The 17,651-nt window shown below is 40.9% G+C and overlaps 1 protein-coding gene across 1 annotated transcript in view; it reads right to left on the bottom strand.

Moving 5' to 3' along the window:
• Nucleotides 1-17,651, bottom strand: part of PCDH15 (protocadherin related 15) — a 796,162-nt gene that overhangs the window by 331,136 nt on the left and 447,375 nt on the right. Inside the window, exon 18 of the mRNA XM_069981835.1 lies at nucleotides 5,081-5,389. Within this exon, the coding sequence (XP_069837936.1) occupies nucleotides 5,081-5,389 (309 nt within the window). The remainder of the gene's footprint in view (nucleotides 1-5,080; nucleotides 5,390-17,651) is intronic.

The following is a 17,651-nucleotide window of genomic DNA, read 5'->3' as shown; positions in this document are numbered from 1 at the left end:
GAAAGTTCGGGTTTGGATCGACTCGAACCCGAAGCCGGTTCGCTCATCTCTACTTACTACCTAAAACTCTTACTGTAGCAGTCAGTTGCTGGGTATGGAGATGGCTCAGGTTCCAAACTTGCTCCTTACATTCTTAACACCGCCATAGCATACATATCTGTTATGGGATGTTAAAGTGATATACCACAAGATTTACTTAAGATTTCCATGTCATCTGATTGGTGCCTCTGCATACAATGTAATGGTGCTGTCCTTCCTCATATTGCTGCCCCCGGTGACCTATCACCTTTAGTATGAAGTCTCTCCTCGGCCTGGTGCTTCACCGAGAGGAGGAGATATCGGTGCACTGGGGGCGCTGGGGCTGCCTCCAGTGCATCACACTAGCATATTTGCATATATATACAAACCAGAGGAGTTTTCGAGAGCTGAGTGGTGTTATCAGGAATATATGGTATCACCAGAATCTGCAGCAGCGATCAGATGAGATGGAAATCTTTATTAAGTAAATCTTGTATATTTGCTTTAACCCTTTGAGGACCAGGCCCAAAATGACCCAGTGGACCGCGCAAATTTTGATCATTGCGCTTTCGTTTTTTCCCTCCTCCCTTTCTCCAGCTCCAGCACTTTTAGTTTTCTATCTACAAGCCATGTAAGTGCTTGTTTTTTACAGGAATAGTTGCACTGTGCAATGGCGGCTTTCATTTTACCATAACATGTATGATGGAATTCCAAATATATTATTTATAAAGATATAAATTGGTGAAATCGTAAAAAAAGAATGCAATATGGTAACGTTTGGGGGGTTCCTGTGTCTACGTAATGCACTATGTGGTAAAAGCGACATGATACTATTATACTATAGGTCATTCCGAACACAACCATATGCAGGTTTACACAGATTCTCTAATGTTATATATTTTTTTTTTTAAATGAAATCCTTTTTTTTTTTGGCAATTAGTTAATAATATAATGGCCCTATTGTGAAGCTTATAACAGTTTTATTTTTTCACCTACGGGGCTGTATGGGGTGTCATTTTTTCCGCCATGATCTCTAATTTTTATTAATACCATATTTGTGAAGATTGGACGTTTTGATCACTTTTTATTAATTTTTTTTATATATAATGTAACATTAAATCGGTAATCCGCTCACTTTTTTCCCTCTTTTCATCTATGCCGTTCACCATTCGCAATGACGCTTGTTATATTTTAATAGATCGGACAATTACGCACGCTATGGTATATTATATGTTTTTTTATTTATTTTTATATGTTTTATTTATATAATGGGAAAGGGGGGTGATTTAGACTTTTATTGGGGGAGGGGTTTTGGGGAAGTGTGTTAGTGAATTTAACTTTTTTTTTTTTTTTTACACATTTAAAGTCCCTTTGGGAATGCAGACACTGATCATTGCTATGCCGTAGGCATAGCATTGATCAGTGTTATCGGCGATCTGCTCATTGAGCCTGCCTGTGCAGGCTCAGTGCAGCAGATCGCCGATCGGACCGCACGGAGGCAGGTGAGAGACCTCCGGCGGTCCGTTTTAACGATCGGTAAGTGACAGGAGTTAATGACACGCGGAAGTGCGATCGCTGCAGCGTGTCATTACCGGTGAGGTCCCGGCTGCTGATTGCAGCCGGCCCCAACCTGCTATGAAGCGCGCTCCGCTACGGAGCACACTTCATAGCCGGAAAAACACCCAGGACGTATAGTTACGCCCTAGGTCGTCTGGGGACAGACTTCCATGGCGTAACTATACGCCCTGGGTAGTCTAAGGGTTAATGGCTTAAATTGTCCCTGTCGTTTTTTTTTGTTTTTTTTTGCAGAAATTAATAGTACAGGCGATTTTAAGAAACTTTGTAATTGGGTTTATTAGGCAAATATGCCATTATCTGCATTAAATAAGATTTTCCCAACCCCCCCCCTCCTCTCTGTCATTTACTGCTCATTATCAGAAAATCTTGACTCTTTTACATCAGTCGAGCCCTGTCCGTTCTATGGAGAGGGGAGGGGGGAGGAGGGAGGAGGGAGATTAGTCACCAGCAGAGAACAAAGGATTACAGAGTGGGAGTTGTGTTAAAGTCGGTATTTAGAGGTCAGAGAGGTCAGTGCTGACTTCAGAGGAGATTGTTCTGTGATGTAGCTGTAAATTAACTCTTTGTTGTCCTGCTTTTGTGCCTCATCTCGGTCCACCCCTCCCCTCTCCATAGAAAACCATGAAGACAGGGGTGAGAGCTTCAATCTGCTTTTTCATGATAAAAATGGTTTTGTTTTTTGTTTTTTTTCGGCTAATAAACTCAATTACAAAGTTTCTTAAAATTGCCTGTACTGTTGATTTCTGCAAAAAGATTTTTAAACAACAGTGACACTTTAAATAGGTAAAATACAGAACAATTTGTGCAGTAACCCCAGACTATAGTTCATGTAATTCCAGTGTTTCCTCAATCAATATTATATTGTGTGCTCCTGCTGCTTTTTCATGTTGAATAAATGTTTTGTAAAAAACAGAACTTGACTGTTATTGTTGTTAATAGTATTTTAGGTACACAAGGATGAGTGTACTTATCTTTTATTCTTAGTTTCTATACTTCTAAACTTGTGTGACTCATTCATTTATTCATTGGAATTATGCTTAACTGATGATATTTCTCAGGTTATGTGCACATTCACCCTTTAAGTCACTCCAGTTTTTTCCAACTAAAACCAGATAACATTGATATCTTAAAGAGGTACAGAAAATGTATCTTTAATGAATTGATATAATAAAGATATCATTATTATAATATTAAAAAAGGAAACTTCAATTTACATATGGCAGCCTGTTGTTTAAAGCAAATGTACAATCATGTACATATACTTTAATATGACCAATGTATAGTCCGTTTTTTGTTTTTTTAATGCAGCCCGGTTCCTGTGTATGGCGCAGTTGTATCCACAGGTAAAGGGCTGGGGCTAAAGCACTGGAGGCAGGCAGGCCTGCCCCCAGGGGGAGGAAACCCCTCCCCCTCTATGATTTGGCTCCATTGATTGTAATGGAGCAGAGTCATAGAGGGGAGGGGAATTCCTCCTACTGGTGATGGGCCGTCCCGCTTCCAGTGCTTCAGCCCCAGCCCAGTACCTGGGGACAGAATGGCACTGTACACAGGAACCATTATATGTATAAAGCTAGTGGACAGCATATGCACAAAAAATGGTAGCACATCACGAAAATCTTTATAAAACACTGACATAGATACAAAAATACCACATAAATATATGAATGTACAGGAGTAGTAAATACTCCTCTACAAATACTGCTCTATATTAAAAACACTAAAATGTCACCATAAGTCCTGCTGGTGTTCCAACTGGGCCTAATCTACCACTCTGACTCTGGACTGTATGTACAATAACAGAAATCCAACATCTCTCCCTAGTCAGAGACCCGGTAAAACAAAATATAACCACAAATGATGGAGAATAGAAAAAAATAAGAAAAGATTACCACATGCAGTTGAACAGAATGAGAGTCAGATGGGATAAGAAATCAACCCACACATTCCACCGTCTAGCGGCTTCCTCAGGGATGTGGGCAGTAAGGTGAGGGGCATAGTATATAGACCTATACAACATGTGAGAGCAATTACAGATTAGATGAAAAATCATACCATGTGTAGGAGAATCAAGCATCTCAAACATGTCTGGCGCCATCTTGGAAAAGCTGCACATGTGCAATAACATCAAGAAGTTACCACTGGAGGCAGAAGTGTATGGGCTTCAAGAATATGGCAGCCGCATATATAACTACAAAAGCGACTGAAAAGCCGGCACCATTTTGGAGTAGTCACTCATGTGCAGTAGCATTGAAAGACATTGTCACTAGAGGTAAAAGTAATCAGACTACAAGAATATGGCAGCCGCATATATGGCTACAAGAGCGACTGAGAAGCCGGTGCCATTTTGGAGTAGTCACGCATGTGCAGTAGCATTAGAAGACATTGTCACTAGAGGTAAAAGTAACTAGACTACAAAAGTACAGTATGGCAGCCGCATATATAACTACAAAAGCAACTGAGAAACCGGCGCCATTTTGGAATAGTCACGCATGTGCAGTAGCATTGGAACATGTTGTCACTAGAGGTAAAATTAACCAGACTACAAGAATATGGCAATCACTATATGTGTATAGAGAAGCCGACACCATTTTGGAGTAGTCACGCATGTGCATTAGCATTGGAAAACATTGTCACTAAAGGTAAAAGTATTTTTGTATCTATGTCAGTGTTGTAATAAGGATTTTTGTGATGTGCTACCATTTTTTGTGCATATGTTTTTTTTTCTTTGAGAAGTTGATGTACACAGGAACCAGGCCAGGGTTCAAAAAACAGACAGCAGCACCAGCGTCCCCCCCCCCCCCGGCGCCATTCTATACATGGGTCAAAATAAAGCGAATGTACCTGGTATATTCACTTTTACGAAAGTGCTATAGACAGAAGACTGTTTACCAACAGAGTCCATTTAATATTCTCTTTAACAACTAAGCAAAAACAAACAAACAAAAAAACCTGTTAAGTCGAATAAACACTTGGTACCTTTTATATATCTGTCTGTGCTTTCCTTAGAAGATGCAAAGTGTCATTGAGGCTTTCCTCAAGCAACCTCCCATCTCTGTCCCTGTATGGAAGCTGAGTCCCAAGCAGGAATACAAATGGGAAGGGGAGCTAGAATGCATTTCAGCTTGCAGCATTTTAGGAGGTGGGTAGCCCCCTCTTTGACACCCTGCACAGTAAAATAAAAGGAATTTATATGTTATAGAAGCACAGACATATATGAAAGGTACCACGTGTCTCCTTGCTCAGCATCTAACATTGTCAGCAGTTTGTAATGCAAACTGAAACTGAGATTCACTTCAACTTTGTAATATTATTAGAGAAGCCAGACCAAATAAAAAACACATTTACATTATTAGGAAATAATTCCTAACACTGGGTATCATAGACTACATTGGAAATTCTATAAGAACAAAATAAAGATTTGATAAAAAAAAAAAAAATCACAGAAATATACAGTCACATTGTCCTTATATGCTCTTTAACTTACCTGAACTTGTAGAAAAACCGTACCTGGCACCATATTCTCAGGTACAGAGGCTGCATATGAGGCATTTGTAAATACAGGGCTATTGTCGTCAATATCAATAACCTTAATAGCCAGTGTTATTGTAGAACGGCGGGGGTCAGCGGGGGCTCCATCTGTTGCCTCGACAATGAGTTCATAATAGTCTCTTGTTTCTCTGTCCAGCTTTACAGATGTATAAATACTGCCATTGGATGTGATCCGGAAAACATTATTGAGGTTTGCCAGGCTGTAACGAACTTGACCATTGAGTCCAGCATCAGGATCTGTTGCCTAAATGGACAAAGATAAAATAAGGTTAATAATTCAATTCACTGTAAGTCTGCTGTAGAATTCACAAATATATATTAATAAAATCTCCAACCCTCAGTAATGAATAAAGTGCAATATGTTTGCTGAAAGAATGAAACGTGAGATGGAAAAATGCAAACAAGCAAAGCGTAAACGCCAAGTATTTGTTACAAAATATATACTTAGAAATCTGTACATATAAAACTTTAATTAGACAGTCTCTTCCGCTTAATTAGACAGTCTCTTCCTCTTTGCCATGTTAAGAGATCTTGAGCTAAGGGACGGCCTATCATATGATTTGCCATAGTGGAAGTCCCTGTTAAGCATCAGTTAATTTTGACAAGTTTGACAAATATTGTGTCATCTGTTTGGAGTTATGGACCAATTTTCTTTCTCTATGAAGAATTTAATAATTATCTAGGTGAGCATAGTTAATCAACTGTCAGTCCTCCAGTTACTTAAGTGATTCAGCCATACTGTATGTACATTCTATATACAATATAGAGACATCAGGTAAAAAAAATATACTGCAAAAGCATATAGTATTGCTATCCCTCCTGCCCCAGCTAAAAAAACACAAAATCCTTTTTCCTTCTGTACTTTAAGGTTGTAATTTGTGGTTAAGAAATTAATTTGTCCTACAATTCCTAAAATATATTGTTTTCCGTCAGCTCTCCATAACAGTCCTTCCACCTTGCCTACTTCTCCCCCACAGCACAAACCTTACCTCTCCCTTAAAGTCCTAATACAGATATATAACAGGGAGATGGTAATGTATTATTAAGGGTCTAGTCATAAATGGTCAGTTGTTGTTGTTGGTGGTGATGGTGTGTGTGTGGGGAGGGGGGGCACTACTGTTAGTGATTACACTATATTGGTAAGTTATATGTATTAGAATGATAGTTAAGTTTAACTACAATGTTCTGATGTTCTGATACTGGAATACACCTTAAGGCCCTGTTCACACTGAGCAAGAACATCGGAATTTCGTGCGTGTCCACTTCCTCCCCTCTCCGCTCAAAGAAATGACATGTCATTTATTTGAAAGGAGAGCAGCAGCGGAGGAGCACGCGCCCTCTCATTCACTCAAAGCAGCACACTGAGCACGGCGGGATTCTGATCTTCTTGCTTAGTGTGAACGGGGCCTTAGGCTATGTTCACACTATGTAAGTTTCATATTAATCAAGGCCGTTATTGCTGATTTGCAACAATGGCCGTGATTAATATGAAACTTACATTGTGCTGCCGTCTATGGAATCGCTAGTGGCCACGCAAAAAACTGACATGTCGGTTTTCTGTGGCCGCTATTCATTGAATACCGGCCACAGAGAACCTGTCAGTTCACACAATAGAGCATGCAGCGCCCGCATCTGAATTCAGCAGAAGTGAAGATCATCCGGCAAGTACTGCAGTACCAGCCAGGATGATCTTCAGTAACACCAGCCACTCTGTGACCCGGCCTGGTCACAGAACGGCCGATGGTATACACAGTGTAAACATGGCCTTAAAGAAGAAGTGTAGAAAAAAATATGTTCCCCCTCACTGCACCCCCACCTAATTGTCTATCATATTCTAAACTTCTTGTATGTATATTGCACTCACTTCTTTGTTGTTCAGCCACCTCTCTGCTTCTTAAGCTACTACCCTGGCTTTTAGATTTCATCCTGCTTTATCTCCCTCTTTTCTATCAATTCCATAATGCATCACATGGTCAGCTATAACCAGCACCATATTTGCCTCCAGGGTGTGTGTGTGTGTGTGGGGGGGGGCACTGTAAAGATCCTTATCTTGATATTCTGATAAGGAAGCTAGTAGACTATTATAACTGTGTAACAGGATTTGTACAATCATTAGCTTTCATTTATCATTATCTTTAACCCCTTAGGGACCAAGCCTGTTTGGGCCTTAATGACCAGGCTCATTTTTCAAAATCTGACCTGTCTCACTTTATGCGCTTATAGCTCAGTGATGCTTTAACGTATGCTAGCGATTCTGAGATTGTTTTTTCGTAACATATGGTACTTTATGTTAGTGGCAAAATTTGGTCACTGTCTTGTGTGTTTTTTGTGAAAAACATCAAAATATAATAAAAAAAATTAAAATTTTGCACTTTACGAACTTTGAAATTCTCAAATTATCAAATTTTCATGAAATTTCCAAAACTGATTTTTTTTTAGGGACCAGTTCTTTTTTTAAGTTGATTTAGGAGGCTTGTATACTGGAAACCCCCATAATTGACCCCATTTTGGAAACTAGACACCTTAAAGAATTAATCTAGGGGTATAATGAGCATTTTAACCCTACAGGGGCTGGAGGAAAGTATTCACAATTAGGCCGGAAAAAAATGGAAAATAGAAATTTTCCAATAATATATTTGTTAAGATTAAAGTATCTCATTTTCATAATAAACATGAGAGAAAATGCACCCCATATTTGTTACAGCAGGTTCTCCTGAGTACAATGGTACCCCATATGTGGGCGTAAACCACTGTATGGACACACAGCGGGGCTCAGAAGGGAAGGAGCGCCTATTAGCATTTCCAGTTCAGATTTTGCTGAAGAATTTTCTGAGCGCCAGGTGCGTTTGCAGAGCCCCTGTAGTGTCAGCAGAATAGAACCCCCCAAAAGTCACCCCATTTTGGAAAGTACACCCCTCAAAGAATACATCTTGGGGTGTGGTGAGCATTTTGACCCCACAGGTATTAGAGGAAAGTATTCAAAAGAAGACAGTAAAAATGAAAAAATAGAATTTTTTCAATAATATGTTTGTTTAGTTTGAAATTTCTAAATTTCATGAGGAACAGTGGAGAAAACTCACCCCAATATATGTAACGCAGGTACTCCTGAGTAGAACGATACCCCATATGTGGGCATAAACCATTGTGTGGGCACACAGCGGGGCTCAGAAGGGAAGGAGCACCAATTAGCATTTCCAGTTCAGATTTTGCTGAAGAAGTTTCTGAGCGTGAGGTGCGTTTGCAGAGCCCCTGTAGTGTCAGCAGAATAGAACTACCCAAAAAGTCACCCCATTTTGGAAAGTACACCCCTCAAAGAATACATCTTGGGGTGCAGTGACCATTTTGACCCCACAGGTATTAGAGGAAAGTATTCAAAAGAAGACAGTAAAAATGAAAAAATAAAATTTTTCCAATAATATGTTTGTTTAGTTTGAAATTTTTCAATTTCACGAGGAACAGGGGAGAAAAATCACCGCAATATATATAACGCAGGTTCTCCTGAGTAGAATGGTACCCCATATGTGGGCATAAACCACTGTGTGGGCACACAACGGGGCTCAGAATGGAAGGAGTGCCAATTAGCATTTCCAGTTCTGATTTTTCTGAAGAAGTTTCAGAGCGCCAGGTGCGTTTGCAGTGCCCCTGTAGTGTCAACAGAATAGAACCCCCCCAAAAGTCACCCCATTTTGGAAAGTGCACCCCTCAAAGAATTCATCTTGGGGTTTGGTGACCATTTTGACCCCACAGGTATTAGAGGAAGGTATTCAAAAGAAGACAGTAAAAATGAAAAAATAGATTTTTTTCAATAACATGTTTGTTTAGTTTAATATTTCTCAATTTCACGAGAAACAGGGGAGAAAACTCACCCCAATATATATAACGCAGGTACTCTTGAGTAGAACAGTACCCCATATGTGGGCATAAACCACTGTGTGGGCACACAGCGGGCCTCAGAAGGAAGGGAGCGCCAAGCATTTTCAGTACATGATTTTTCTGAAGTTTCTGAGCGCCAGGTGCGTTTGCAGTGCCCCTGTAATGTCTACAGAATAGAACCCACCCCCCCAAAGTCACCCCATTTTGGAAAGTACACCCCTCAAGGAATTCATCTTGGGGTGTGGTGAGCATTTTGACTACACAGGTATTGGAGGAAAGTATTCAAAACTAGACCGTAAAAATGAAAAAAATTGAATTTTTCCAATAACATGTTTGTTTAGTTAGAAATTTCTCAATTTCACTAGGAACAGGGGAGAAAAAGCACCCCAAAATTTGTAAAGGAGGTTCTCCTGAGTACAATGGTAACCCATATGTGGGCATAAACCACTGTATGGGCACACAGCAGGGCTCAGAAGAGAAGGAGTGTCACTTTAGTTACAGGCAATATGTGGGTGTTTACTGGTTATCTGGGGTGGTAATAGACAATCTCAGGGTGTTTACTGGCTATCTGAGGTGGCAACAGGCAATCTGGTGGGGTTACGGTCAATCTGGGGTGGTCACAGGCAATCTGGGGTGGTTACGGGCAATCTGGGGTGTTTACTGGCTGTATGAGGTGGTTATGGGCAATCTTGGGGTGTTTACTGGCTATCTAGGGGTGGTTACTGGCTATCAGGGGTGGTGATGGGCAATCTGGGGGTGTTCACTGGCTATCTGGAGTGGTGACGGGCAATCTGGTGGTGTTCACTGACTATCTGGGGTTGCAACGGGCAATCTGGGGTGGTGACGGGCAATCTGGGGTGGTTGCGAGCAATCTGGGGTGGTTGCGAGCAATATGTGGTGGTTACAGGCAATTTGGGGTAGTTACAGGCAGTCTGGGGTAGTAATGGGCGATCTGGGGTGGTTACGGGCTGTCTGGAATGGTTATGGGCTATCAGGGGGGATACGGGCGATCTGGGGAGATTACGGGCAATCTGGGGTAGTGACAGGCAATCTGGGGTAGTGACGGGCAATCTGGGGTAGTTATGGGCTGTCTGGAATGGTTATGGGCTGTCTGGGATGGTTATGGGCTGTCTGGGGTGGTTACAGTCAATCTGGGGTGGTTACAGGCAATCTGGGGTGGTTACGGGCAATCTGGGGTGGTGACGGGCAATCTGGGGTGGTGACAAGTAATACAGGGTGGTTACGGGTAATCCAGGGCACTTGACTTTGGTGACAGGCGTAAAAAAGTGGCGGCACCATTTGGAACAAGCGATCAGTGGTATATAGTATATACCGCTGATCACTTCTACTGGGACCACACCGGGTGGTCACCGATCATTGCCCCATGCTCTCCACCATCCTCCGGTGGTGGAGAGAATGAGGCTTTGATCATTTTTAGGAATCCATCACTGTGAACAGAGTCTGTTCACAGTGATGGCGGCGGCCATCTTGGATCAGATGGCTGCCCAGGGAGGGGAGGGTCAGTGGCCAGGTCACTAGGGTTAATTCTGGGGACAGGGGGGGGACATGTTTTCATCTCCTCTCACTGTGGATTCACGGTGAGAAGAGATGAAAGCGTTCAGCTGCACTGGCAATGTCTGTTACCGGTGGCCGCCGTTATACTGATAACTGATAAACGGCGATCGCCGGTGAGGGGACTTGCCGGGACTGACCCCACACTCTGCCCCAACCCCTCAGCTACCTCCGGTAGCTGAGAGGAGGGGGCTGCTGGCATTACCGGCGCCGCTGCACTATGCTGCACCATCGCCATAAAGAGCTGATGGCAGCAGAATAGAGCCCATTAGTGATCGCCGTAAAAATCCGTATCGGCGGTCACTAATAACATAATAAATGTATTCTCTGGGTCGCTACGGTTACGGCGATACCACATTTGTATAGTTTTTTTTAACTATTACCGCTTTGGCGCAATAGAAACTATCTTCCTAGCAAAAACCCACAAAAACTGTTGCCGCATTGCAAGATCCATAGCGTTCTCATCTTTTGCGTGACAGAGCTTGTTTTGGGCTTATTTTTTGCGGGAAGATCTGAAGTTTCTATTGATTCCAAGTTTTATATGCATATGACTTTTTGATCTCTCTTTTATGACGTATTTTCTAAAGTGGATTGATAAAATACAGCTATTCTGATACAGTTTTTTTTTTTTTTTACAGCTTGTGTCGTGCGATATAATTATTGATATAGTTTTATAGATTGGGTCGTTACCAAATATGTACCAAATATGTATAGGATTTGTGTTTTTGATCACTTTTATGTAATGTTTTATAGTGTATGGGGAATGTAATGCATCGTTATTATTGGGGGGGGGGGGGGCTGGGGGGGCTGTGTTGTGTTTGGTGCACACTTTTTTTAACTTTTTTTTACTTTTACACTAGTGTACATTACTGTACACTAGTGTAAAATACTTAAATCATTGATACAATACATTGCAGTACCTGATGTACTGCAGTGTATTGTATCATGCCTCATGCTGACAGGCAATAGCCACGGCCACCCCTGTCAGCATCAGGCATCTCCATGGTGACCCCGGGGACCTTCATTAGGACAGGATCCACCGGGACCCGTTAAATGTCGCTGTCATGGTTTTAACGGGTTACACTGCCCGCCGCGGCTCTGGGCAGTTACAGGAGAGTGTTATCGGTCAGACTGACCGCTGATCCCCCGTCCTGCAGCCGCCAGCGGGCGTTAATTTAATCCAATGCGCCCGCCGTTAAAAGGCGTACGCATCGGAATAAAGCCCATTAGTGACCGCCGTGAAAAGGCAGCATGGCGGTCACTAAGGGGTTAATAGGATACCCTCCACCAACCCTATAAAAAACTTGTAGGGAACAAATTCATCTTAAGGCTATGTTCACACTATGTATGTGTGCGGCTGTATTTTTTATGCGGCTGAAAATGTGCGGCTGAAACTACGGCCATGGGAAAAAATAGACATGCGGCTGAAAACATACGGTCATTTACTTGGAAATCTGGTTCAACTAAAAATAACAAATAAAATCTTAAGAAAGTGATGCAAACACCTCTGGATGCATCTGGGAAAGCAGGGAAACAGTTTACATGAATTGCTATTACCGGGGTTTGCGATCCTCTGCAGTATGCCGATGCCGATGCCTCTCATGGTTAATATATTGAATTAATAAAACACATTTTCGTTGTAATAAAGTCCCTTTCATTGTTCAATAATTTAATTCTAACGAATCCATCATTTTCCAATTAAATATACTGTTAAAATAAATATATATATAAATAAATGTATATTTATATATATATTTATTTTTTGACAGTATATTTAATTGCACAATAATGGATTCGTTTAAATTAAATTATTGAACAACAAAACTGATTTTATTTAAAAGAAAATGTGTTTTATTAATTAAATATTAATTAGTACAGGAAGCTCCAGTATGCCGTTAATTCATATTGCCGGCAATAGAGAATTCTCTACTAATCATCACTTTACTTTAATTAAAACATCAAATGTTTCTTCTAATTATGTTATCACAATAGCATTATTAGAAGAAACATTTAGAATTATATGTGCGCTCAGCTGATTGGCTGATCGGCTGAGCGCACATATAATTAGCGGGTCCGCAGCACAGTGACTTCATTGTGCTGCGGACCAGCGAAGAGGACACATCGGGGTGAGTATAGAGCTCTCCCCACCCCCTCCCCTGCACTGCACCCCTACCAGCAAGGAAGGGGGGTCACTTAACCCCTTCCTTGCTGGGATGGGTGCAGTCTGACATCAGTCTGGCCCCCAAGGGGTTAAGGGGGATGCAATACATCCTCCCTTAACCCCTTGGGGGCCAGACTGTAAGCAGCGATCTGTAAAGATGCTGCATACTGTAAGGAGCACAACACCGCTCACAATGATGGGTGTTGTGCTCCTGTTTGTGTGTTTTTTGTGTGTTTCTCCCTTTTTGTTTTTCAGATATCGGTATCCTGGGGATTACGTCGGATTCCGTGGACTACGTCGATGACCAGCGGTTGTTTTTTTTTTTTTTTTTTTTTTTTTTTTATAAAATGGTCAATGAGGGGTGTGGCGGTGTTTTTATTTGAATAAAAAATTTTTTTAACTTGTGTCTTGTCTTTATTTCTTTACTTTATAGACTTAGTAGTGGAAGCCGTCTAATAGACGGAATCCATTACTAAGTCGGGGCCTAGTGTTAGCCGGTATAAAATGGCTAACACTAACCCCCCATTATTACCCCAGTACCCAATGCCACCAGGGGAACTGGGAAGAGCCGGGTGCCAGTGGTCCCGGAGCGTCAAAATTGGCGCTCCTGGACCGGGCGGCAGCAGGCTGTGCCTATGCACTATACTCACCCCGATGTGTCCTCTTCGATGTGTGACTTCATTGTGCTGCGGACCCGCTAATTATATGTGCCCTGAGCCGATCAGCCGATCAGCTGAGCGCACATATAATTCTAAATGTTTCTTCTAATAATGCTATTGTGATAACATAATTAGAAGAAACATTTGATGTTTTAATTAAAATAAAGTGATGATTAGTACGGAAAGCTCTATTGCCGGCAATATGAATTAACGGCTTACTGGAGCTTCCTGTACTAATTAATATTTAATTAATAAAACACATTTTCGTTTAAATAAAATCAGTTTCGTTGTTCAATAATTTAATTCTAACGAATCCATTATTGTGCAATTAAATATACTGTCAAAAAATAAATATATATAAATATACATTTATTTATATATATATTTATTTTAACAGTATATTTAATTGCACAATGATGGATTCGTTAGAATTAAATTATTGAACAACGAAAGGGACTTTATTTAAAAGAAAATGTGTTTTATTAATTTAATATGTTAACTATTAGAGGCATCGGCATTCGGCATCATTGCCGGCTATTTTTGAAGTACTCCGTACGGACCGCCTGTCAATCCATGGCCGCATTTCCAGCCGCAAACAATGGTCTTGTTCATTTTTTACGGGTCCGTTTACAATCGGGCCGTAGATTCATACATAGTGTGCACTGTGCAGCCGTATATCGTATACTTTCCAGCGTACGCATGAACCGAAAAAATCCGGCCGATGATTTACCGCCCGCAATACAGCCGCACAGATACAGAGTGTGAACCTAGCCTAAAGGGGTTTTTAGTAGCTGAGAAAGTAAGTTTACTGAGAACACAGAATTGTTATAGGGACCCCATAAATTCATATAACTAACCTACAGGAATGGTAATACTAAGTGACAGATATATATATATTCGCTACATAATGAGAAAACAATACCTCAAACTGTAATGAGATTGTAGCTTATTGTTGCATATATGCATTTTACATTCTGAAGCTCTTTAATCATCGCCTGTTGATGTAATGTCACATCGGACACTGCAGGATCAGTGCCCATAAATAGCTAAAGATGATAATCAGAACAGCACAACAAGATGACCCGTCCAAAACTAACCTCTGAAACTGTTCAACGGAGCCCATAATTGACACGTTTGGCCATGATGAAATAAGCAACACACATTCAATCTCACTAAATGTCGCACATAACTCAGCAGACTACTTGCATTGATGCCATACTGAAGGTTTACTGGTAACTAACATAATAATAGTTAGCAGTAATAGAAGATATGTGCACTGCTTCATAGTAGAATTCAATACTGGTTTTACACCAAAGGGAAAAAAAAAAATGTCCTTGTCACATTGTCAAGGCATAGTCATTATTTCTCCAATGCTTTAATACTGAATATTGTTAGCTGGGAAGTAATTTGCTGCAATCTCTTCATCTCTTTTTGTTGTTGCTGACAAATCCACAGATTGTATGAGGGCAACAAAATAATTGGAAGACAATGCTAATGGTTATTTTGCACAAAGTTAAGAATAAAACAATTGCAAAGTATTGCATATTGTGGCCTACTTAGGGAACAACCTATACACTACACATGGGTCACAATTGTTAAAGGGGTTGTCCAGCGAAAATCTTTTTCTTTCAAGTCAACTGATATCAGAAAGTTATATAGATTCGTAATTTACTTCTATGAAAAAATCTCAGGTCTTCCCATACTTATTAGCTACTATATGTCTAGCATTAAATGTTTTATTTTTTAGTCTGACACAGTGCTCTCTGCTGACATCTCTGGCCAAGTCAGGTACTTTGTCTTGGTTTTATATGAATCCTTATAGAAAACCTCTCCTGCTCTGGACAGTTCCTGTCTCGGCCAGAGATATCAGCAGAGAGCACTGTTTTAGGCTGAAAATAAAACATTTCCTGCATGATATACAGCAGCTAATAAGTATGGGAAGACTTCAGATTTTTTAACAGAAGTAAATTACAAATCTATATAACTTTCTGACACCAGTTTATTTGAAAGAAAAAGATTTTCACTGGACAACCCCTTTAAGGGGACATTGTCCTTGTAAGTGCAGCGTTCTAAACTTTTGTAATTCTCTCAGGAGACTTCTTTAAGCAATACTATGATTGCTCATAGAGATCAATACAGTACATTGTCTTATTATTATCCATTATCTCAGCATTTTATTGATAAAGACTACTGAAGGAAAAGTAGATAAAGGTCAAAGAGGTGGGATCTGCACCAGAAATGATTACTATGGAAAAAGCCTCTTAGGGTATGTGCACACTGAGCAATTCTGCGCAGAATTCTGCACATTTTATAGTGTTCACGGAATTGTTGTGGAATTCCCGCATTCCGAATGAAAAATTAACTCATACAGTTATGAATGGAAGTATGGAATTCCGCCAGCACAATCCGCCTAAAGAATTGACATGTCAATTATTCGGATGGAAGGTGGATTCCGTACGGAAATTTCCACTGTATGCACGGACAGGCGGAAATCCCATTTTGCTCTATGGAAAAGAGCAATGTTGCATTTTAACTGGCAGAATTCAAGATGCTTTTTGCTACAGAATCCACGAGGATTGCTCAGTGTGCACATACCCTTAAATGGTATTAGAGAGTTTTCATGTAGCACTGCTGGTGGCAGCTAGCATTCTTGCGTGGAGTAAATACATGCGTTCATAATAAAGTGCAATCTTATTCTAACAATATTTAACACAAAGTTAAAGGACAACTCCGGCGGGACCCCCCCCCCCCCAAAAAAAAACCACAGACACACACAGACATCATACTCACCATCCCTCCGGTGACGATCGCCACTCCATTTACCCGCCGTCCACCTCACCATCACCACCATCCACCGTCCAGTGATGTCTCTGACTTCCGGGTCCTGGGGATGGAAAAGGCTGCCAGTGCGCTTGCGCACCGGCAGCCTTTTCATTGGCTGGAGCGCATCACATGGCTTCCAGCAACCTCAGCCAATCAGGGCTGAGCAAGCTGGAAGCCATGTGATGCGCTCCAGCCAATGAAAAGGCTGCTGGTGCGCATGTGCACCAGCAGCCTTTTCCGTCCCATTCACTCTCTATGAAGACGCCGAGGAGGAAGAAGACCGCCTCCCGGCTCTGACGTCGTCGTCACCAGATGCCACCCGGGAGAAGAGGACCGTGACAATCGTAATAGGTAATGTATACATTCTTTAACTTCCGGGCGGGGGTCCGAAAATGGGGGAAGGGGGCCAGACCGGGTATTTAACCACATTATAAAGTTATATAACTTTGTAATGTGTGTTAAATAAGCTAAAAAAAATTTTTGTGGGAGTTGTCCTTTAATCATATGCCATATACTGAGGGACCCCTGACGAAGGGCCCATATGTCTTTTTTTTTTCCAGGTCCCCATATACTTTAGTCATCCATAGCTGCTAAGGTGAATGGGACTCTCTCAAACAACTACAAACACCTACACCTTTGTCCAAGGAGAGATTTGCCACAGTGAGAGCTCTTTTGTCACAGCTTGCCATTCCCCTCACCACAGAGAATTCTGAAATTCTTGGTTGTGCCAAACTTTCCTGTGCATGGGGAGGACAGGTGGTGATGGGGGAGATAACTATGGTTCGGCCGTCAGTTATTGAAGGTATATGGGGACCTTTATATCTGAGTAATACAGCATATGCTTCTAAGGATTTTTTTTTGGAATGTGTAACTTAAGATCTGTTGATGAACCAGAAATCCATTCAAAAGATATTATGGCCACCAGATCAATACTTCAACTGATTATTATTTGGGGCTAAAATTGCATCTACCAATTTTCATGTTCTGTTGACGGTTTACTATAGTTATAAGCTGAGTACAGTATATAGCATATAGTTTCTACAGTATCTATCCAGAAGCAGAAAGGAAATAAGGAATTATTACAGAGTCCCAGAACAGTTGAGAAAATAACAATTATAGCTAATGATGTTTTAATTCAAGTTATTGAAACATAATTATATTTTATAATGAACTGAGCTTACAATAATAAACTTGGCTACAACTTGTGCTAAAACTATCTTCTATTCAATAAACTAAGCAATAACACTAAATGTTTTACAATTCTCCTGCCAATGACATGGCAATGTTGCTTCTGGTGTTTTTGTATTATTCCTTTACTAGCAAGGGCCGCAAGTGGGTTACATAAGACCGAGAGGGCACCTAAAATAATTTTAGAAATAAAATCTATGGAACATATACGACTGTACATTATTATTATT

The sequence above is a fragment of the Dendropsophus ebraccatus genome, chromosome 8, assembly GCF_027789765.1.
Source record: "Dendropsophus ebraccatus isolate aDenEbr1 chromosome 8, aDenEbr1.pat, whole genome shotgun sequence".
NCBI classification, from domain to species: domain Eukaryota; kingdom Metazoa; phylum Chordata; class Amphibia; order Anura; family Hylidae; genus Dendropsophus; species Dendropsophus ebraccatus.
Note: the sequence above shows the minus strand (reverse complement) of the source record. Positions and strands in the feature narration are given on the sequence as shown.